Source organism: Culex quinquefasciatus, chromosome 3 (assembly GCF_015732765.1).
Source record: "Culex quinquefasciatus strain JHB chromosome 3, VPISU_Cqui_1.0_pri_paternal, whole genome shotgun sequence".
NCBI lineage: Eukaryota > Metazoa > Arthropoda > Insecta > Diptera > Culicidae > Culex > Culex quinquefasciatus.
Window position 1 is genome coordinate 60,536,188 of NC_051863.1, and position 23,286 is coordinate 60,559,473.

Genomic DNA, 23,286 nt, shown 5'->3' on the forward strand with positions numbered 1-23,286 from the left:
ACGTATCGGTTTGTACGTTCGAAGTAATGGTCTCATTACCACTATTTATTCATGCCATGTTTCAAACAAGCACGTTGCCTCTCGATGCATCCCGCGCTTGAGTGCAGCATAAAGTTCCCTCGAACCTAGAGAACACTTAAACGATACACAGTCAAACTTAACGATCCGCATAAATTCCCGGTACGATACTCCCAGAACCATTCCCGGTCGTCGTCGTCGGAGCTCGGGAATATTGATATCACAGACGATTTAATGTGCCCCCATAAATTCATTTTCCCACCACACTAAAACAAGGGACGAGAGTTTTAAAAATTTCGCAGAAGACAATGTTCTAGGAGGTTGAAGTCCTCGCGCGGACAATTAATTACCCATTCATGCTGCGAGCGCGACTTAAGAATGTAATCCGTGTCTAGAGAGCTGACAGCGCACGCAGCGAGGAAGTTCAAGCAGATCGCCGACAGTTCTTAGGTCATCATGTATTCTAATCGTCTCCGCGCGGCTGAAGTCATGCAGGTCGAGCAACTCGGCGTTAACCCTCGTGAGGCCGCCTTTTTGGGGAGCATTTTTGGTTATTCCGGACTTTGAACTGGTTCTGTTTGATCTATTGGCGGTCAACTTTAAAGTGAGGCAAATTCTGCTTGACTCATTCAAAGTTGAGCAGAACTCCCAACTCACGTCTATTAGCAAGATCTGCAACGAAGACGGCACGTTGACAATGACCAACTTTCTAGTTCGGGGTTCCCGGGGAAAATCCCAACCCCATAAACTTAAATCTCAACGGGCCCACGAGAATCACGTCCGATCTTTGCGCGACATCCAGCCGGTCAAAATGCCCGCGCGAACGAGTTTTCGTGAGTTCGTTAAACTCCCTGCGAGAGTGTAGTCTAATGCCTCCAGAACATCTCGGGACTGCTTTGAACAAACGCGTGCGGGGGCGGATTTCACACATATGTGTGGTTCGCAAACTCAGTTTGTCGTTGCAGTGATGTCGTGCCGCAAAAGTCGTTTTGTTCTGACCTATTTCAACGAATCATCCTTGCGGTTAATTGTACGTTTGTAGGTCTGGCCAGTGCTGTCAACAACAATAGGTTATTCTACACTCAAACCTCGATGGTTTGACACCAACTGTTGTCAAACGAGCGGGGTCACTTTTTAGTTTGACACCCCTTTTACACGGAGTTCACACACACTACCAAACCGTTTGGTCCAAACGTTTGTTTTGGTGGTGTGCGTGAGCGCCGTGTAAAAAGGGACAGTTCGTCACTTTTTAGTTTGACTTTGACCAATCAACGGGGTACAATCTAAAAAAGTGTCAAACGAAAAAGTGACTAACCACCGGGGTTGAGTGTACCTGTACAAGCTTACCCAAATATGGGTAGAATAGCTCATTTGACAGTTTGCGTTTTACTTTCAAAGATCATCAACATTGAGGTAACCTAAACTTTTATTTTCAATCTGTCAAAAATTAAGAAATTAGGTAGGTTAAATAGGATGAGACAAGTTATCACGACGGCAACGCTTAGTTTTTCGGTCCGACCTGCTGCGAAGGAGGAAACCGTTAGCACTAATTTGTTTTCATTGGCCCCCATTTTATGGGCGCTGGCCTCAATTTGTCTTTGTTGAGGGGGACCTCGCGCGTACGCGTACTCAACGTGGAGAGTCCCACCGAGAGTCCCGCTGAGTCACCAGCTTAATCATTCTGGACAAAGTCTCGAGCACTCTTGAGCTTCTCGAAGAAATGAATCAAAAGAATCTTCTTACCTCTTTCTGCCAGTCGGATGATGGTGGTGGTCAGTAAAATGGCGTGTGGGGTTGCTCATTATTCTTGGCGAATTAAGGTTACGACCCAACCCGGATGCTGGCTCGGTCACACAAAGTTGAGGTTTACGGCGGATCGCAGTTTGAATTCACGTGCCTTGACCTTAATCGCTTGACGCCGTCACGCGAAATTATGGGCGTCACACGGCAGGGTGTTTAGCGAATTCTTGGCGAAAATTTATGTACGTTGTAAAATTGAGAAACGTTGCACAACTTAATCGTGGCTCTGGTCATACGGGTTCGGCCACCTGAGCAGAAGGTTAGAGGTTCAATACCCGTAGATTGGTTGGCGAATAACAGTGGTTTATCATCAAAATAAGGTTTAAGAAAAATAAATTTACTTCTTTTAATGTGTAATTTTTAACGTGTTCCACATAAATGCAGGTAAAATTACATCGCAATTAAAGTTATAATCATCCACATTTTTTCAACCATTCATAATTCAAGTTCTTTTCATAAGATCACAGATTTTAATGTTTTTCTATTCATTTTATTGTTTAAGTAAAGTTACACATGAAATGATGTAAAGTTATACATGTTAAGTGGTACACAGTAAACAAAGTCATGGTAATATAACATCAGTGAATGTTGACAGATTTAGTGTCTGAATAAATGAGTAATTTCACATGTACAAATATGTAAAATTACATTCGTTTATGAGTGCTTTTACTTTTTCCACAAAAACTGAAAAAATCTACTGAAAAATGCATTTTTCGAATATATTTCACAATTTCTCGAGCAAAAAGAGCCACAAATAGTGTACAAAATTCACATCGAAATTTCTAACCAGTTAATTAGCACAAAAAAAAACTTGTTGACCTTCACGCGCTCGATTCGATTTGGTTGCCAGTGAATTAAATTTGCTGCCCATATTTCGACGATTGGTGGCTGGCGGTCAGTGCCAAAAATTTGATTTTCGATTGATTCGAAACGTGGCTGCTCCCACCAGCACGGAGGCAATTTCGTGGAGCTTTCGCTTTTATTCAGCCGCCGCCAAATAGGGCGGAAAATTGCTGTGGGAAAATTCGACGGGCGCGTGTTGCGTGAAAGTTGACAGGGTTCGCCCTTTGGAAATATTTTTGTTGGGTTTGAATTAGAATTTGCAAAATTATTATACTTCTAGAGTTAACTCAATTAAATGTGTTTTTTTTTTTCAGAAAAAAGTTTTCTGGCAATACTTAACATAATTTACATAATACAAAAGTCAAGCGAACTTTACTTTAAAAATATAAGACTAAAAAACATAACATTTATAATTGACCTTTGAAAAAACGTCAAAAACAATTTCAAGGCCAACTCACCCGCAAGGGTTTCCGCTGCCCGGTTATGAAGTTCAAATTTAATTTAAATCGACCGCGTGGATGTCAATTTTGGCACCCACCAACCAAATCTTCACACCACTTCTCCTCGTCCCTCTCTGCGTTACGAAATCCCCTGCCGGCTTCGTAGCAAAAAAAGAAGTGTTAATGTTTTCTTCATCTGCGCGGTACCATCATCGTTATTATTTAACCGCGGAGCTTCTTCCGTCATCCGTTCGCCGTAATTCAGTCGCATTATGGCCCCAAAACAGTGTGGTGAAGAGCAGAAGAAGAAAAAAAATGGTAGTCGAAAGACAACGCGCAGCGCTTGCGGGAAATGGAAGAAGGAAGCTTTGTGGATGAGATGGAAATTCGGTAATCGCTGAAAAATGTAGATGACCGCGACGTTTGGTTAGCTGGCTTTTTAACCGCGGCAGTAATGAGAAGGATAAAGGCTGATGCTGGTCTTTGTTTTGATGACGCGACTGACTTGACAGTCAGACGCAGTCAGTAACAATCTGTCAAAATAAGAGAGATTGTGACTGACTTCAACTGCCGTTGAATGGTTCTGACTGCTTTTGACTGCCTCGAATCCCTGCTTTCGACAAACTTGATTGACTGATTTCATCTGATTTGACTGCTTCTTGACTGCCTTAAACTTATCTCAACTGCCTTAAACTTATCGACTGCTTTTTTTACTTTCTACTGCCGCTGACTGATTTTGACAACGTTGCTTTTAGTTGCATTTGACTGCCTCGACAACGTTCGATCAGTTTCAATTGAAGTCAACTGATTTTATCTGATTTGATCTTATTCTGACTGACTGCGTTTACTTTTTGACTGACTTCGACTGCCTTCGACTGCTTTTGACAGCCTTCGACAAACTTAACATCAACTGCCTTCAACTATTCGACTGAGTTAGACTGCTTTTATATACTTTCTATTGCCGTTGACTGATTTTGACTGCTTTAGATTGCATTCTATTGTCCACAACTGATTAGGCTTGCTGTGCCTGCATTCAATTGCCACCGACCTATTTAAACTGCTTTCGAGTACTTTCAACTGCCGTCAATACTGCCGTTGATTTTCTTCTACTAACTATGACACAATTCGACCTACTTCGACCTACACTTATGTTTGCCTTCACCTGCCCTCGACTGAAATCACCTGCGTTTGACATCCTTTGGTAATCTTCAACTAACTTTGATTGTCTTGATTGAATTAAACTGCCTTCGTTTGACTTCAACACTCTTAAACTGCCTTCAACAACTTTTGGCAGATTTAACCATACCTTAGAGTCAACTGCCTTCGATTGAATTTGACTGCTTTTGACTGCCTTTGTCTGACTTTGGCTTACTGCGTCTGCCTTTGACTGACTTTGATTGTCTTGACTACCTTCGACTAGATTCTACTGACTGATTCATACGATTTGGATTGCTGCGCCTGAATTCAATTGCCTTCGACTGATGTTAACTACCTTCGAGTACTTTCTACTACCCTTGACTGACTTCAACTATCTATGGCAGAATTTAACCTAATTCGAACACTTATGACTGCCTTTCATTGATTTTGACTATCTTCGACTAACTTCAACCGCCTTTGATTTCTTAGGAAATCTTCAACTAAGTTTGATTGCCTTCGACTAAATTTGGCAGGATTCAACTGCTTTTGCTAATCTTCAATTTTAACTTTCTTAAATTGACTCCAACTTTGACTCTGACTTCGATTACCTTTGCTTGTCCTGACTGCCTTCGAATATCTTCTACTGACTGATTTCATCTGATTTGACTTACTTTGTCTGAATTCAACTGTCTTCAGCTTAGTTTAACTGTTTTTAAGTACTCTCCACAGCCGTTGACTGACTTTAACAAAATTCTGAAATATTTGACCTACTTTGAACAATTCAACTGCTTCCGATTGCAATTGACTGCCTCTGACTAGCTTTAACAGCTTTCAACTTCCATAAGCTGTCTTCAACTAGCCTAGGTAGTGTTTGACCTTTTTGACAATCGTCGGTTTCATCTGACTTTACATGACTGCGTCTGACTTCAACTGCTTTTGATCGCCTTCAAGAAACATTGAAAGAATTTGACCGTTTTCTTTTTCATTTCACTGTCTTCCACTGCTTTTGACTGCCTTCAACTGCTTTAAATTGAACTTATGTAACTTTGACTGATTTAATCTGACTCAACTGACTGCGTCTGACGTCAACTGCCTTCGACTGACTTTGATTGCCTTCAAGTACTTTGTACTGCCGTTGACTGACGTTAACTGCTTTTTAATGCTTTTGTCTAGCTTTGGCAGAATTTTACCGAATTCTAAATTTTCATTGGTTCAATTGGCTTCAATTGCCTTTAACTGCATGCGGCTGCCTTCAACTGACATTTACTTGCTTTTATTGTCTTCTTTTGACCGAATATGACCGAAATCGAAATTTATCACTGATTCAACTGCTTCTACGGCTCTCGGCTGTCTTTGGCTGTCTTCAACTAGCTTAGACTGTCTTCAACTGGCTTTGACTGTAGGCAGTTTTTCACTGATTTTGAGTCCCTGCAACTGCCTTCAACTACTTTCAACTGCCGTTAATTGACTTCAACTGCTTTCGAAGTCAACTGTCTTCGACGAAGTTGGCAGAATTTGACTGGCTTCAGTTAAATTATTTGACTGCGTCACACTTCGACTGCCTTCTACTTAGTTTTACTGCTCTGTACTGTTTTTGACCGAATTTTACTGCCTTAGATTTCTGCCTGCCGTTACTGTCGGCAAATGATTCAAATGGAATTCACTTACTGTCGTTAACTGCCTTCTAAACTGAATTTTACTGATCTGTACTGCTTTTGGCTGATTGTTACTGCCTTAAACTGTATTCAACTGCTTTCGATTGCCGTTGACTGACGGCAAATGATTTAAATTGAATTCACAGACTGCCGTCAACTGCCCTATACTGCTTTGGAACAACCATCTCTAACAGCCCTTTACCCTTCCATTTTTTTCTTCCAGACAACTTCTACTTCGCCCAGAACCAGGGCCGCTTCGTGCCATCGTACGAGAACCCCCGGAACGGGTTTTTTCCCTCGTCCATCCAGCGGAACCAGCCGCCCGACTCGTACCAGGAGCAGACCCTTTTCGTCGGCAGTAGTGCCGCGAATGGTGGCGGACGGCCCGGCCGGGGCCAGACCGGAGCCAGTCAGGTAGAGACGGCCAACGACGACGGACCGCTGTCCTCGCGGAGTGGCGTAACGCCGTCGTACTTCCAGTTCACCTACACGGTAAGTGCAGACGACATGTTTTTTTTGACACTTGATTGCGTTTGTGTGCGATTTTGAACAGCTTCTGTGAGGTTAGATTAAGCGTGTGACTTTTTCTTTTTTAGTAGATTTGTAGGTTAGGTTAGTTTGAGTTGGTTTAACAAGCGGCAACGCAGGTCAACGGCATTTTGGAATGAATTTGTGCGTTATCGTTTGAGCTCATCGAGCGTGTGATGAAAACATAACCTCAAAAGTTGTGTTTCCTAATTAAATTTGATTATCTCGCTGGAAACCGTGCGGACAAGTTCACCCCAAACACACAACAACTTGGCAAGATGAACTACTTGACGATAAGGGTGTGTGTGAGAGAGGTAAACAACAACTTCGAATGACCTTGCCACAGATTTTTTTTTTTATCGTCGATAAACTAGAGAGGCACCTGTCACTCTCTTGTTGGTGGAGTTTGCACGGCCCACTGAAACGGGTTTTCAGCGGTGGAGTGGATTGTGATTAAGAGGGAAGGGAGATAAAAATTATAACACTTGCTGTACGTTAGCAATTCTTCGCCGACGGCCTTAAGTTTCCACTATTACGCTGTCTCTACTGGGTGATTTGTGGTGCTGCGGGGTGAACTGGACCCCTTGAGACTTTTAGGTTATGTTTTCTTTCGAAATTTGATTAATTTTTGGTGATATTTCCGCGGTTGACCCTGAAGATGCTCCCAAGTGGGCCGAAACGTCAAACATTCAAATTTTAGGCCCAAGTAGTCCATTTCACCTCCTACGGCAAGCATCCAATAATAACCACTTTCAATCTCAATTATGGCAATCAAACCGGTGTGTGTGCCGGAGAGCAGAAAAGCGGGAACAAAACCGGAATCGGTATAATTAAGCAAAAGCCGGGTTGCCAACAAAATCGAAAGTGGTTGGAAGTTGGAAAAACTGCTGCCGTGAGGCAGCGAAAGGAAAAGCGTTACGAACTCCAGAGTTACAGTTATCAGCGTGCGCAAATATAATCGACCATTACGTTACACTTTTTGTTGTTATTCTCTCGCGAATTGGTGTTAAATGTTTCGGTGTCAGATCTTGTTGATTCGGCAAGTGGAGCTGCGAAAATGTAGTTTTGTGACACTATTGTTGGCCGAAATGGATGAATTGAACGATTTTCGAGACAATCTGGACGGGTTGACGGTTTGAGGTCGTGTTAGTTTTAATTGGTCTGGTTTGGAGGTTTCCAAGCAAACGGAACGGGGTCAATAGAGTCAACTTGCGAGCTATTTTGCGAATTTATGAATAAAGATTGATTAGATAGCTTTTTGTCATTCAGCAGTGTTGCCAAATTGTGAAATACAAACCATTTCGTTTCTTAATGTAACGCGGAGGCGTTACGCTTTGTATTTTATTGATTTCATCAAAATAACACAAAATAACAGCAAAAGAAAATAATTTCTTCTCAAACCGTTCTAATCCTTCAGAAGCTGCCTCCCGTCACGGCATGGCTTTCCGAGATACAATCTCAACGGCTTCCAACAAAGTACGGTTTGCCATTGGGGTAATTCTCCGCCAACTCACACAGCAGTTGCCCCGACCCCTCTTCGATTTGCGTGAAACTTTGTCCTAAGGGGTAACTTTTGTCCCTGATCACGAATCCGAGGTCCGTTTTTGATATCTCGTGACGGAGGGCGGTACGACCCTTCCATTTTTGAACATGCGAAAAAGAGGTGTTTTCAAAAATTTGCAGCCTGAAACGGTGATGAGATAGAAATCTGGTGTCAAAGGATTTTTATGTAAAATTAGACGCCCAATTTGATGGCGTACTCAGAATTCCGAAAAATGTATTTTTCATCGAAAAAACACTAAAAGTTTTAAAATTCTCCCATTTTCCGTTACTCGACTGTAAAAATTTTGGAACATGTCATTTTATGGGAAATTTAATGTACTTTTCGAATCACATTGTCCCAGAAGGGTCATTTTTCATTTAGAACAAAATTTTTCATTTTAAAATTTCGTGTTTTTCTAACTTTGCAGGGTTATTTTTAGAGTGTAACAATGTTCTACAAAGTTGTAGAGCAGACAATTACAAAAATTTTGATATATAGACATAAGGGGTTTGCTTATAAACATCACGAGTTATCGCGATTTTACGAAAAAAAGTTTTGAAAAAGTTGGTCGTCATCGATCATGGCCGTTCATGGTCACTCGCGACAGACACGGACGACGAAACAAAGAGAAACGCAAAAAGTAACTTTTTCAAAACTTTTTTTCGTAAAATCGCGATAACTTGTGATGTTTATAAGCAAACCCCTTATGTCTATATATCAAAATTTTTGTAATTGTCTGCTCTACAACTTTGTAGAACATTGTTACACTCTAAAAAATAACCCTGCAAAGTTAGAAAAAACACGAAATTTTAAAATGAAAAATTTTGTTCTAAATGAAAAAATGACCCTTCTGGGACAATGTAGATAAAAGTACATTAAATTTCCCATAAAATGACATGTTCCAAATTTTTACAGTCGAGTAACGGAAAATGGGAGAATTTTAAAACTTTTAGTGTTTTTTCGATGAAAATACGTTTTTCGGAATTCTGAGTACGCCATCAAATCGGGCGTCTAATTTTACATAAAAGTCCCTTTGACACCAGATTTCTATCTCATCACCGTTTCAGGCTGCAAATTTTTGCATGTTCAAAATGGAAGGGTCGTACCGCCCTCCGTCACGAGATATCAAAAACGGACCTCGGATTCGTGATCAGGGACAAAGTTACCCAGGACAAAGTTTCACGCAAATCGAAGAGGGGTCGGGGCAACTTTTCCCGATTTCGTGTGAGTTGGTAGAGAATTACCCATTGTCCAAACTCCTCTCAAACTTCCAGCTAATCATCAGCCCAGCTGATCCTGCATTCATCACCTGCGGCGCAAGGTTGTCTATCTCGACTCCCTGCGGATCGCGCGAATATTTTCGTCCAAAACCTAACCTCTTCGCTTGATTTATTGCATTTCAACAGCTGAGCGGAGCTTTACGCGGATGAACACTTCAACATCTTCAGCGCAGCGCAAATTTACATGCATCTTAACACGGAGAACACGCGCCAACACAGAAAAAAAATTAAAAACACACAGGCGTTACGCGTTGTGTTTCGTAGATTTCTTTTAACCAATTTGTAGGTTGGTACACAATTAACACATTGCTTTAAACAGATTGCCAAAATAGTATACAGTTTTAGAGAAATCGACGAAATACAAAGCGTAACGCTTGCGCGTATTCATTTTTTTCATGAACTCCGTGAACATTCCAGCTTTCATGCTCATTATTCACGGCTGCAGTAATGCATTATTTTCCGTGCGCTCATCATCACCATCATTACCGCGAGCTGCTGGAAGATGTTTTATTGTGCGAATTATGCAGCTATGGATACACAGCTTCAGAAGATCTTCGCAAAGAAGCGATACCATGAATAGTGCCCAATCAAGAACCTCGGCGGCGGCAATCAGCATTCTTCACCTCACGTGTCTAGTTTTGCATGGCTTTGTTTTGCTTTTAGCAGCAATTCGACGAAGAAATTAATTTTACCACGGACGATTAGCTGCGTTCTGCCGAGGGCACTTAAGCTTGATAATGGAATAAATTACTCAATTTGATAAGCTTTTGAGCGTTACGAAGTGGAGGCTCATCAATCTTCTTCTGTGTGGTAACAATTCCCGCTTTGTTCTTCCAAGTTTTGGGAGGTACTTTCCACAAACCTCGAACTTATCGACAAACGACTCAAAGTAGTTAAAAGGTCAACTCCGAGATAATCTCCGCGCGCTGATCGATCTCGCCAAGGCCATCTCGTGACGCCAAATGCCAACCAACTCTGCATAATTTGATGAAACTCGGAACCGCGCACTTGTCTCGAACATGCAACGGAAACAACCCGTGCAAAAAAGCGCGTAAAGTTCACCAAAAAATCGCCTCATAAAAAGAGGGCAAACAACTCAATTCTCACGAGACGCACACGCAAACGGTTCGGCGGCGACCACCGTCACCTTTCGAAATGCCCGCGATTGCCGGGCTCGGCCAAGCCATAATGAGGTGTTGTTGAACAACCTGCCGCGAAGAAGCGGCTAAGGTCATCTGCCTTCTGACCGTGCCGCCGTCAAAACAACTAACCAGCCACTTTTCCGGTAGCTTCACGGGTGTCTTTAGGCGATTGGAGCCGGCCCGGGCGGTGGTTCTTATAGAGTGGAGTTGAAGATGGCCGGCGAAGTTGTTGGGTTCGATTCTGTAGATCTAACCACATTTTTTTCGTTGGTGATGATCGTATGACTTGCTTAGGGCGGATCCTAGACCTTTTACTTTGTTTAACCAATTAAGCTTATTCTGTAAATTTCAAGATTCACAACTCCCAATGCTTTTTTTTGTCTAGATTCCCGCTCTATGATAAAGTAATGAATCGTTGTTTGATGATCTGAGCCATCGGGCAAGGTATTCAAGTTGGACAAAGGCCGCGTGAGGAGTTCTCGAAGAGGTGCAGCCATTCTCAAGAGGAAGAATGCACTCCAACATACACGTCTAATGTACAAGCTTCTGAAGAAGTCAACGGCCAGAAAACGAACGAGGTTAGCGATGGGTTCGTCCGGCTATCGTAAAAGTTCGCGAAGACGATAACCCCAAAGCGTCTGTTCTAGCTGAATGACCTGCTGATGAGTCGGTTGTAGATGTTGGCGGTGACCTCGAGGGGGGCATACTTTTCACAAACGACCTACCCCGCGCCCGGGGATTGTAAACAATAACAAGTGGTGGTGAAATCATGTATGTGTGAGGGGTTGCCTTCGGTCAATGCACAGTTAGGTTCTGATGCCGGGTTGGATGCCGTTTTTTTGTTGGAAAGAATATCTTGTAGAAGAATTGCTTGTTTTAACAACAATAAAAAAATTGACTGCTTTCCAGTGGATGAAGAGCAAAACGAATCCTTGAACTAAATGCTGAAAAAAATCACGTAGGAAAAAAACAAAATACCTATTTTATTTATGACATAGGGGAGGGGGAAGGCATGTATAACATTGGGTACCTAATGTTGGCTAATCATCGCTTTGACGCACAACCACTGCTTTTTAAAAGCGTTTTCAACTGAAATCAATTTAAAAATAGCTTAAGGGGTTACATACATGTAGAAAATAAAAAAAAATCATATTACGGAAAATTTATTAAATCAACTTCAAAGATGATTTTCAATCACTCCTGAAAGTTTCATGAAGATGTTTCATGATTAAACTGAGTAAGAGACGATTTAAGCTGAAAATTTTGCCATACGCAAAGCGAACTGTCAAAATTTGCGAGCGTTTTCCTCTGAACACCGAGTTGATTTATAGGTGCCACGAAATCTCGAGATGGGATAGACAAAATTGGCTGAAATTTGGGGTGAAGACTTGCAAGACATATTCCGTGTGCATGACGAAGCCCGATTTTGACATTTTGCATTAAAAAAATACAAAAAACAAAAACTGACGATTTTTAATATGAAAAACACTTTTTTAAAAATAAACTTTTTGAAAATCGGCCGTCGTCATGCACACGGGACCGGTTTAATGAGTCTTTTCCAAATTTTGAGCCGATTTGGTCAAGGCAGTGTTGAGGTATCTAGGCACCCGTTTTTTGAAAATGCTTACTTCATATAGCTGTATCTCGGCAATGATACAACCAAATGTCTTCAAATTTATTTTGATGAAAGTTGCAAATGTATATTTTAATATCCTGGAAACAGATTTAAAAAATGTTTAAGTTTGTGCTCAAACCAACCTTTGACATTTTTGCCGATTTACATGTATGCAACCCCTTAATGGGAAGTGACCAAACAGATTTTGTCAAAAGTTTAGCAAAATATGTTGTTTAAATAGTGAAAGACGTTAATTTAAACCCTTAACCTGTCAAACATATAAGATTTTCTCCTAAAACTCGATGGTTTGTCAAACGAACGGAGCCACTTTTTAGTTTGACACCCTCTTAACACAGAGCTCACACATACTTCCAAACGTTTGGTTTGATAGTAAAGGTGAGTTCCGTGTGAAAAGTGGCAAATAAATTAAAGTTAGCAAGCAAACCCTTTTCTCGATTTCCCAAAAATAGTTGTTTTCTAGTACCGTCATCAGGGGCAACATTGGGTCTGGCGTTGGGATTGGCTCATACAAAACCCGATGTCAACCCGGTCGGTTATGAATTTAAAATATTTGACAGTTTTCGTTCATTATAAACACATCAACACAAAAACACTCTCAGCTGTCAAAAAGGTTACTACTCTATACGTTTATTTCAAATAACTAATTTCTGAGTAATTTTCACTCAGATTTTTGACTTTCTCCCATTGGTGAATTCAACGCGTGTTTGGTTGATTTTTACTTGAATTCAGAGTGAAAATCACCCGGAATTGTTTAATACAAACCCATAAATGATCATAGTCAAAAATTCATTTCTGTGTTCAGTTTTGAAAAAATCTGAGTAAAATTCCTTTAAAATGCGTTAATTAAAATGAGCGTATTATAAAAAAAATCGTCGCTTGTGTACTATCTTGTGACACGTCCTAACTTTTTTACAGCAGACGTGTCACAAGATAGCACACAAGCGACGTAATAATAAAAAAATAGTTTTTGGCGAAATTCAAAGCAGAAATTCAGAGAAAATATTTCTAGAGTTTTTTTTTAATGTGTTTCATATGGTTACAGAACCTTTTCAAAAAATACTCTAGATTTCATCTTGGAAATGCATTTTATCACATTATTTTTCTTATTATAAGCATGTAGAGCTTTAAACACACTTTTGTTTTATTCTTTTTAAGGTTAGATAGGCTTTAAACATTTATCTTATTAAATTGTATACAGTTCCCGTTTTTGGCAACATGATTTTTTTCAACATTTCTGCTTGCCAAAAACCAACGTCTTAATACGTTTTCAATAAGATCACAATAGATTTGAGTTTGTAATGTGATATTGTTGTAATTTTATCTATTCATGGCAGCTTTAACATTCTTGCCCTGAGAATGCAAGATATTGTTTCTAATTAAATTATTACGTGTATCATTTTTATGCAAAAAAATCGCCGATTGCCTTATATATATTTTATTTTTATTTTATATCAACCAAAAATTGAACCTGATAAAAATATTACCATAAGTTCCGATAATCCGATCCGATCCGAAATCCGATAAAAATATTTTCAGGCATAGGCTCTTTGGACACCGTCAAAACGGCATTTTAATGTTTCATACGCCCTTTTCATGTGTTAGGCTAGATTTTTGAATCTTCTTATAATTTTTCTTTGATAGGCCAACTTATCACCTTTCATTTGCGTATAAGACAATTGAAATCGGTTGGAATGACGAGGAGTTAGAAAAAGTGGTTTTTGCGAAAATCGGCGAAAATTGCCAGTTTTCAGACCACCCTAACACGGCGTAGGTCACCCTAATGGCCAAACAAAAAAATACGGGTCTAATTATTTCGCCCAGGGAACACCCAGAAAAATTTTGAGCCCGATCCGAGCACTTTTGTTTTTTTTCATGCTGTTTTCGTGCATACATAATTGGACTTTTTATATAAACCGCTGTTTTTTTCCAAAAAACCCACCTCTTTCTCTTAAGGTCACGTGGTTCATGAATGAGCCCTTTGGGGTTATTCACAGACCACGTTCACGAAAATTGTACATAAAAAAAAAACTTTTTATATAGAGCTTTATGACGTTTCGCGTACACACACTAGCGCACCATTTGATTTTGCTGGCCGGACAAAATTTAACCTCAATCTTTTTCGTGTACGTACACGCAATACATGCGCACGTCGAAACCTCTATGGACTAAGATCACAACCTTTAACTTTACCAAAGAACCCAATCCAAAAATTTACTTATACATTGGACTCTCTCGTTGTCGATATTGAAGGGAACGTCGAGAGCGGGAGTTATCAAATTATAAAACGAAAAATCAAAGCTTGCTATACTGATAAAAATTTAATTGACAGATGGAGCAATATTTTGAGGTAAGAAATCCTGTAAGCTAATCCGGTAACTCTATGTTTTCAAAATCGTCAACAATTTGTTTTATTTCGCTGTAAATGTTTTCAAAATCAACAACATTATTGTTCAATATCGGGTTAAATTGACGGCTTTGGAAATCCTTCAATTTTTTTTGAATTTGACAACTTAGAGCTACTGGATTAGCTTAAAGAATTTGTGTCCGTGTGATATCGAGATAATTGACTGCTAGAGAGTCGACTGTATTATCGTATCTTTTCAAAGTACTATGCATGATTTGGGCTTAGAAACTCATATGATCATCAAAATAAGCCACTCTCATCTGTCAAAATGGATGAGTTGCAAGTTTTAGTCCTCTTTTGAGGTCGAGAAAAAAGCAACTGAACTGCTCTTTTCTTAAAATGAGAGTTTTCGGAAGCCATTCTCAATTTGCATAAGTTGCTCAATCTGGGATGATGAGTTTCGACTCTGTTGAAGCGTTTTTGAAGATCTTTTATTTTTTGTTTCGTGGGAGTAGCCCAACAGTCGCTCACAAACCCGGCTCAGCCAAAAGTGAGGTTATGCCAAAGTGCACTTCAGAACGATCGCAAAGCGCGATAACGCGCTCGTGCAATTGTATTTTAATTTTTTGTTTGTTTGTTTACATTTGCGATTCCCATCGCGCGCTCGAGACACTAAACGCTGCCTGCTAATGGCCGATTAAGTGTGTCATAAAGTGCTTCGACCGGCTTAGAACACTAATTAGCAACGTTCTTAATGCTTTGAATGCTGCTTTTAAACGGCACTAACACAGCTTCGGACCAAGAATCAGCACAGTTCAGCAACACCAAACGTAAACAAGGGAAGATTTCACTTTCGTTTGCGCGTTTGGCGAGATTCCGACGGTGGGATAAAGACTCGCTGACTCACTCACGTAGAATATCGCCTCTCTACACACGATAACGTTATGTCGGATTAGCGAGGCACCCTTCTCAGTACTGGGGGGCGAGAATCGTGAGTAAACAGCTTTGGAGAAGATCTAACGTGCGGTATTGCGTCATGGTTCGTGTTTGGAGGAGGCGTGATTAGGCGAAAATTGATGATCATTAGCTGAGTTGAGCTCCCTCCTTCTTGAGTGAGGTTATGTTTGGGTTGCTACTGGAATTAAATCAGATAACATTAAAAACATAGGACATTTTAGGTGTAGCAATATCAAACGAAATTCAACTGCCTCAAAAATGCCACAAAATTACGCAAAATTAGTGCTTTTAAAGGTTATTCAACACTTGAGCCACCGCTAAGCTATCATGTAGCCCAGAAACCCAGAATCTCAAGTGTCCACGTCCGTCCAGCAAGCCCTCAAAGAGCGCCAAAGATCTTGAACTGACCATTCAACTCGTCGTCACAGCTGCAACCTACACACACTTTGTAAGTCGTAAATGTAGCGCCCAGGTCTAATTGCTTGCGAGCACTTGGGTCTCGAATAATCGTGGGCTCGCGGAGGTGAAGAAGGTGTCAGTCTACAGCAGTGTTGTCGCTTTAAAAAAGTACCAAGAACTTGAAAACAAGCGGTGAAACTCTTGTACGGATAATTGCCGTGAACAACATCGTTGCGCGATGGGGAAAATCGAGAAAATCGAATGTGAAAACTGGGTGAAAATCAGGGTGATGCAACGAAATTCGATCCTTCCGAGGGCTTCATCATTCAGGCGGCGGTAATGACGGATTGTTGCGCTTGGTTATGCTCTATTTGGCCCTGAGCTTTTTTTTTTATTGTTGTATGATTCTTTTTTATGCAAAATGATGAGGCCCAGCAGACTTCCATGTTTGGAAAAGCGGCACGAGGAAACTGAGCGGAGCCGCTGCGCTAGTGATTGATTATGGCGCATCAGTGCTTTGGACAATGATTGCATAGACTAGTATTCAAGACAGTTTCCAGAAAATCTTTAAAAAATACTGAAAACCTGAAATGTGCAATGAAAAAATACTGAAAACCTGAAATTTGCAATGAATTTAATTTAAATGATAATTGTTTTGTAGAATTTCATTAGAAGTCAGATAATTTTTGTAAGAAGAACAATTAACAGGTTAAAATGTTTATAACCTAAAAATATACTTGAGCTAAAATGTTTGTTAAAAAAACTCAATTATGTTCTAGAATTAAGAATAGAATCCCCCACTTTTTTCATTGGAAAAAAAATTACAAATGATTTTTTAAATGTTTTTTTTTTGCAAATAATTTTGAATTGAAAACTTTTGATACTAAAAGCATTTTTTTGAAATTCTAATTATTTCGCAAAACTACGTTTTTGCAATGTGAGTATCAGATGATCAGATATTTTTGAAAGATTTCGGTTCTAAAACATGTTATATTTTAAATACTTAAAATATTCCCTAAATTACGAATTTTCGAAGAATACTCATTGATATGGATATAAAGTGATAGGAAATTTAACATAGATTTCGATGGAATTAACAAGTTTTTGTTTCTTTTATGAAAAAACTAAGTTTTTCGAAAAAAAAAACTAATATTTTATGTTTTCACATAGGTACACACATTTGTATAGTATTAAAGGAAAAAAATCACAAAACTACACTGCCCCTGATCGCATAAATGTCCCATATGCATTTTCGACGATTTCGAGTTATTGATTCAGTTTGGTTCAAAATTGTGTGCTCTTTCAAAAGAGCCTATAACATCCAGAACTTTGTTCTAGAAATAAAGACGAAATCCATTTTTTTTCGCGAAAACTTAACACGTAGCCTTATGTATGGGACAAACTTCAAATGCGTTTTTCTCAGCTTGCTGTTTTTGCATATGAGACATTTATGCGAACATGGGCAGTACATCTGTAGTAGTGAAATGTAGTTTTCTGATCAATTTCCGTATTATTTTTTTAAATTATATTCTTTGAATGTTAAGTTTTGGGTTAATTAACTTTTCAATAGGGTGAAACCTCAGATGTAAACAAGCATCCTATCCCTTTCTTACTCAACGTGAACTGTCACTAGAGCAAGTGAGATAGACTGTTTGATTACATCTACGATTTGGCTCTTTTTGAAAACTTAATACGGACATTTTCGAAATATGGTTGGCGAAAAAATAATAATTATGCTTGCAATAAAAAATAAAAATATGTTTTTAGAGTCACTAATAACTTTTTGAAAGGGCTAAATCACTTATTTTTGACACTTTAAAATGCTGGGCAAGATTTTTCTTGCCTTACACCTTAGCGATTTCTCACACCTTAGCGCACCTCTGGGCAAAAATGAAAACATTGGCAGATGCAGTTCGAGATTCAGCCATTTTAAAATGTCATTTCCGACTTTTTGTAAGAAAATCTATAAAATCTTTACAATTGCTGCAATAAAAAAAAATGCTTTTTAAGTTAATGATAGATTTTGGTTCTTATGACTGTCAAGTTTCTCTGGGCCAAGTTTCAGAAGGTTTGCTGATGTAGTTCTCGAGATACAGCCATTTTAATACGTTTAATCCAACTTTTTTCTAGAAAATAAATAAAAACCAATAACAAAATAAAAATATAATCAAATAGCCAAAATAAGATAAGATCATAGGAAGCAAAATGCATCATTATAATGGAATGAATATTTTCTGAAATGCTGAAATATTCAATTCAGATTGCGGATTAGGGCTAATTAGATGGCACTGTGTAAAACTTATTTTTTACCAAATGTAAACTCAAAACTTTTTCTCAGCAACAAAACTCGATCAATAAAGGCAAAAATTAAAGGTATAGGAAGTTTTCTCAGCCTATCAAGAATATTTTTTTTTGCAGCGGTACTTTTTATTCATAAAGTATTTTCAACTGTGAAGAATGATCATTTTTTTTAAATTTTGCCTTAAAATGCCAGTAAAAGGGTGAAAGTTATCGTAAAATGTTCAAAATCATTTTTGAATTAGATTTTGTTTCTAAACATGATTTTCAAAATTCTCTTTCTCAACTTTGCATTTTTTTTAAAACTTATTTTTTTTTGTTAAATAGTAAAACATCAAGCAATCATTGAAAAAAAATACTTATTTTGGAAATTAAACTATTTTGATATTTTTTTGGAATTTTTCACATTCCTATTTTGTTTGACTATCCCGCAAAATTATATTAAGCATTTGATGAACAAAAAAAAAACTGATGAGCAGAATCAGGAAAAAGAGCGAAATTCTAGAAAATTTATCTTTTATACCATAACATAATATTTTTTGAACTTCTAATTTTGAAATTGGCAAAAACTCTGGTCAAAAAGTTGAATGTTAATTAATGTGGTTTATTGAAAAATTGAATTTTGTGATTTTTTTTACATATGGGTAATTCTCTACCAATTCACACGAAATCGGGAAAAGATGCCCCGACCCCTCTTCGATTTGCGTGAAACTTTGTCCTAAGGGGTAACTTTTGTCCCCTATCACGAATCCGAGGTCCGTTTTTTGGTATCTCGTGACGGAGGGGCGGTACGACCCTTCCATTTTTGAACATGCGAAAAAAGAGGTGTTTTTCAATAATTTGCAGCCTGAAACGGTGATGAGATAGAAATTTGGTGTCAAAGGGTCTTTTATGTACAATTAGACGCCCGATTTGATGGCGTACGCAGAATTCCGAAAAAACGAAAAAACTTTGTAGAACATTGTAACACTTTTAAAAATAACCCTACAAAGTTAGAAAAAAACCGGGTCAATGTAGATTCGAAAAGTACATTAAATTTCCCATAAAATGAAATGTTCCAAAAATTTTTCCAGTCGAGTAACGGAAAATGGGAGAATTTTAAAAACCTTTTTAGTGTTTTTTTCGATGAAAAATACTTTTTTTCGGAATTCTGAGTACGCCATCAAATCGGGCGTCTAATTTTACATAAAAGTCCCTTTGACACCAAATTTCTATCTCATCACCGTTTCAGGCTGCAAATTATTGAAAAACACCTCTTTTTTCGCATGTTCAAAAATGGAAGGGGTCGTGTAGCCCCTCCGTCACGAGATATCAAAAAACGGACCTCGGATTCGTGATCAGGGACAAAAGTTACCCCTTAGAACAAAGTTTCACGCAAATCGAAGAGGGGTCGGGGCAACTGCTATGTGAGTTGGCGGAGAATTACCCATATAACATACGGAAAGCCCTCTTTTTACGCGATGCGTTACGTTTTTCTAATTTGTCGATTTCTCGAGAACGGCGCAACATTTTTGCAATCTTTTAAATGCAAATTGTAGGGTTTGTTCAGATCTACAAAACGCTTCTTGAAGCTTTTAAAAATATTGTATGGTTTTTGATAAATCGACAAAATAACAAGCGTAACGCCACCGCGTAAAAAGAGGTTTCACTGTATTTAAAAAAATACATTTTTAAAAATAGTAGTTTGGTCGACAAACAGTACACTTCTATTTGAAAACACTCAAAGTCTAAATATGGGTGTTGAAAAAAAAAAATTTGGATGGATTTCAACACAATTCAAAATTTACAATAAATTCATTTTTTTAAAACGTTCAAATTTTAATAATTTACAAAATGGACACCTGAAGCCATATTTGAATGGAAATCAACAACATTCATACTTGTTCAAATTTGCTATGAGATCAAAAATATTATTCAAATACATGAATGTTTACAATTTGCATCATGAGTACCAAATGAAAACAATGATGGTATTGAAATTCGATAATTTGATTTTGTTAGGTATTTCGTTCATAATTATAATGGTTCAAATAGCAAATTTAAAGGTTTCAGAATATAAAAAAATGACATTTTCCGTTTGGATTGAACGTTTAAATGAGTCGTAGATTAAGTCAGGCCTCAAGCGCTGCTATGTAATAAATTTAGCTTTGGATCAACAAATGAGTTACGATTCAAAATGACCTCCTAATGCTGATTGAACCCGGTGGATTGTTGTTGCTGTAAATGGGCGCCAAGAGAGTTCGGTGCACCCCCAACTGGTTCAGCAATTGGTATCGATTCCAAGTTCATCGGTCGAGCGCGTTGATCGAGGGTTACGACTTCTGCTAATTACAATCACTTTATGGGGATTATTGTTATCGTTTTTGTTTTCAATTGTTGGACGGCCCGTGAACAAATGATCATGGCGTTACGTAACGCCACAAGTTGATCATGCCACTAGATGTTCAAGACTAAGTCTGACCTTCACTTTTACAGCGTAACTTACCTTGTTTAAGACTCATGATCTAACGCAGGACACGCAGGAAATAAAGTCACTTTCCTCCTGTAACAACCACTTCTGTAACACCTTTGAAGCTTCCATGCCTCTTCTCATAACTGGCGTCTACAATTTCATAACTGCGTGATAAAACGTAAATGTTAGCGCCCAAACAGGGCCCACCGTTGTTGTCGTTTGCCCCCCCAAAACATTTGTGCCCGGAGCCGTAAACTGACGACGCGTGCCTCCGAGAATGGATCCACGTTCCGGACGTCGCGGTATCCCAAAACAACCGCCAAACTTCAGCTTTATAAAAGCATTCCCCGGAAAAGCGCCACGAGTTTACGCGACGAACCCTAACTTGGCAGGTAGCGATTCTTGGATGCCGGCGACAGTCGAAAGATGAACGTTCTTCTCTGCTGGTTGGTGGCCGCCGCGGCCATCACCAGCTCCGGGGCGGGTCTGGCGGAGGAGGAGCAGGATCTGCGGGTGGGCATGGTGTCGGAAGAGTCGGACACCTGGTCCCGGATGATGGTGCACTTTGTGAACGACGGTGGATCCTGCGAGAAGAACTGTAACGGCAAGGAGCATGGAGTTTCGGGCAAGAGGAAGAAAAAGTCCAAGAGGGGCCGGAAGCGGGACTATTTGGACGATCGGAAGTACGCGTTGACGGACAGCGTTGAACGGTGTCCGGATGGAGGTGTGTTGCATGGGGAGGAAGAAGTGACGGAAGTGCCGAAGGACGAGTGGGAACAGTTGATGCAGCACTTTGTGCACGATCGGAAGGACAGGGAGAAGATCAACTACGATGGACTGAAGGAATACTTCCGGAAGAACCTGAACAAGTACTTGGACAAGGCGATCCAGGATGAGGGGGGATACTCGAAGAATCGGTTTAGTAAGGTGACGAAGAAGCATCGTGTCAAAGTGTATCGAGGCAGTGGTGAGCATCAAGTGGACGACGATATCAAGGTTGATCGGGATGGCAAAGTGACGATCGCGTTCAAGGTACCAACGATGTACCAAGAGGAGAGCTACGAGGATTACAAAATTGAAAGACTATTTGATGATGAGTCTGATTATTTGGCAAAAGTGAGACATAAGGGGAAAAACGATGAGATAAGACATGCTGTCAAAGCTTATAGATATGAAGATGAAGACAGTGACAAGGTGTCTAAAGAACGTTACTATACGAAACATGCCGACAAGTGTTCACAAACTGAGAAGCCCAACCAGTGCAGCGTGTGTAAGAAGAAGTTCAAAAGCTGTGACTGTACCATCCGCTTTTACGGAGATGCGTGCACGATGAAGACATCGCCGAGGACTACCACAGTTACGGCAGAGATCACCTCGACGGAATCCACGCCAACAACTTCAACGGGTGCCGGTACGACCTGTCCCTGCCCTGATAGCACAACAGTCACAGTAGAGTCGACGTCAGTGGAAACAACGCCGACTACTCCGGTAACTACGGAAGTTACTGGAGATGTCACGTCGACAACGGAAACTATGGATTGTCCAGTCAATGAAACTTGCACTGGATCTACTGAAACACCATCATCTACAACGGAAACCGTAGCAACTACTGAAACTATGGACTGTCCCGAGAATGTAACTTGCTCTGGATCTACAGAGGTTGCATCAACTACAACAGAAACCATTGTGACAACTGAAACTATGGACTGTCCCGAGAATGTAACATGCACTGGATCTACAGAGATTGCATCATCAACAACGGAAACCTTTGTGACAACTGAAACTATGGACTGTCCCGAGAATGTAACTTGCTCTGGATCTACAGAGGTTGCATCAACTACAACGGAAACCTTTGTGACAACTGTAACTATGGATTGTCCCGAGAATGAAACATGTAATGGAACTACCACTGGACTCACCACGACTACAACGGAAACCACTCCGACGACTGTGATGACCGCTTGTACGGAAGGTCATAGTTCCAAGCGTACTTTTAAGGGGAGTCACGATTCAAGAAAAGGTGGCTTAAGTTACGAGTATGACACCACCGACACCACTGAGGAGCACTTCTGTACGCACGAGGAGACTAGTACGACAACCGGGGAATCTACAACTACGCCAGGTTCTACCATAGTCACAACTGATGGCACCACAACAACGCCAGAACCTCCGAGAAGTACGACTTCCTCCGAGTTCATAACAAATACCGCGGAACAAACTACGAGCACCTCCGAGGGTACCTCAACAACCGTCGAGAACTCTTCTACGCAGGCTTCGACAACTACGGGCGAGTTTACAACATCTACCGCAGCTGAATCAACAACAGCCTCTTCGGAACGTACGACGTCAGAGAGATTAAGGCCAGGAGTGACGACCACAACTACACCCATATCAACAACCTCGTCGGAAGCAACAACAGTCACCGTTGAAGTGACGACTGCTGGGCAACTAACGACACCGGAAGGTACGACTACAACCGTATCGACGACAGCTTCAGTTGATAGTACGACCACATCTGAATCTTCGCTTCTCACTGCAGAAGTTACAACTACAAGCACAGAAGCGACGACAACAACGGGAGAAGTGTCGACGGAATCTACGCCGGTAACGCCGGAAGTAACGACATCTGCAGAGCTGACAACAGTTGTTGGAGAAGTTACGACTTCGTCAGAATCAACAACATCAGACGCTGCAACCACTACCGAGTCAACGATGGTCACTACAGAGGGTACAACATCAACGGATTCAACAACAACGGTTTCTTCAGAAGGTACGACCACTACTGAATCGACGGTGGTAACTGTAGAGGGCACA

The 23,286-nt window shown here is 40.0% G+C and overlaps 1 protein-coding gene across 2 annotated transcripts in view; it reads left to right on the top strand.

Moving 5' to 3' along the window:
- Positions 1-23,286, top strand: part of LOC6044513 (mucin-5AC) — a 135,334-nt gene that overhangs the window by 64,879 nt on the left and 47,169 nt on the right. For both annotated transcript variants that reach the window (XM_038262191.1, XM_038262192.1), the window contains exon 2: positions 6,117-6,385. In XM_038262191.1, coding sequence (XP_038118119.1) covers positions 6,117-6,385 — 269 coding nt within the window. The remainder of the gene's footprint in view (positions 1-6,116; positions 6,386-23,286) is intronic.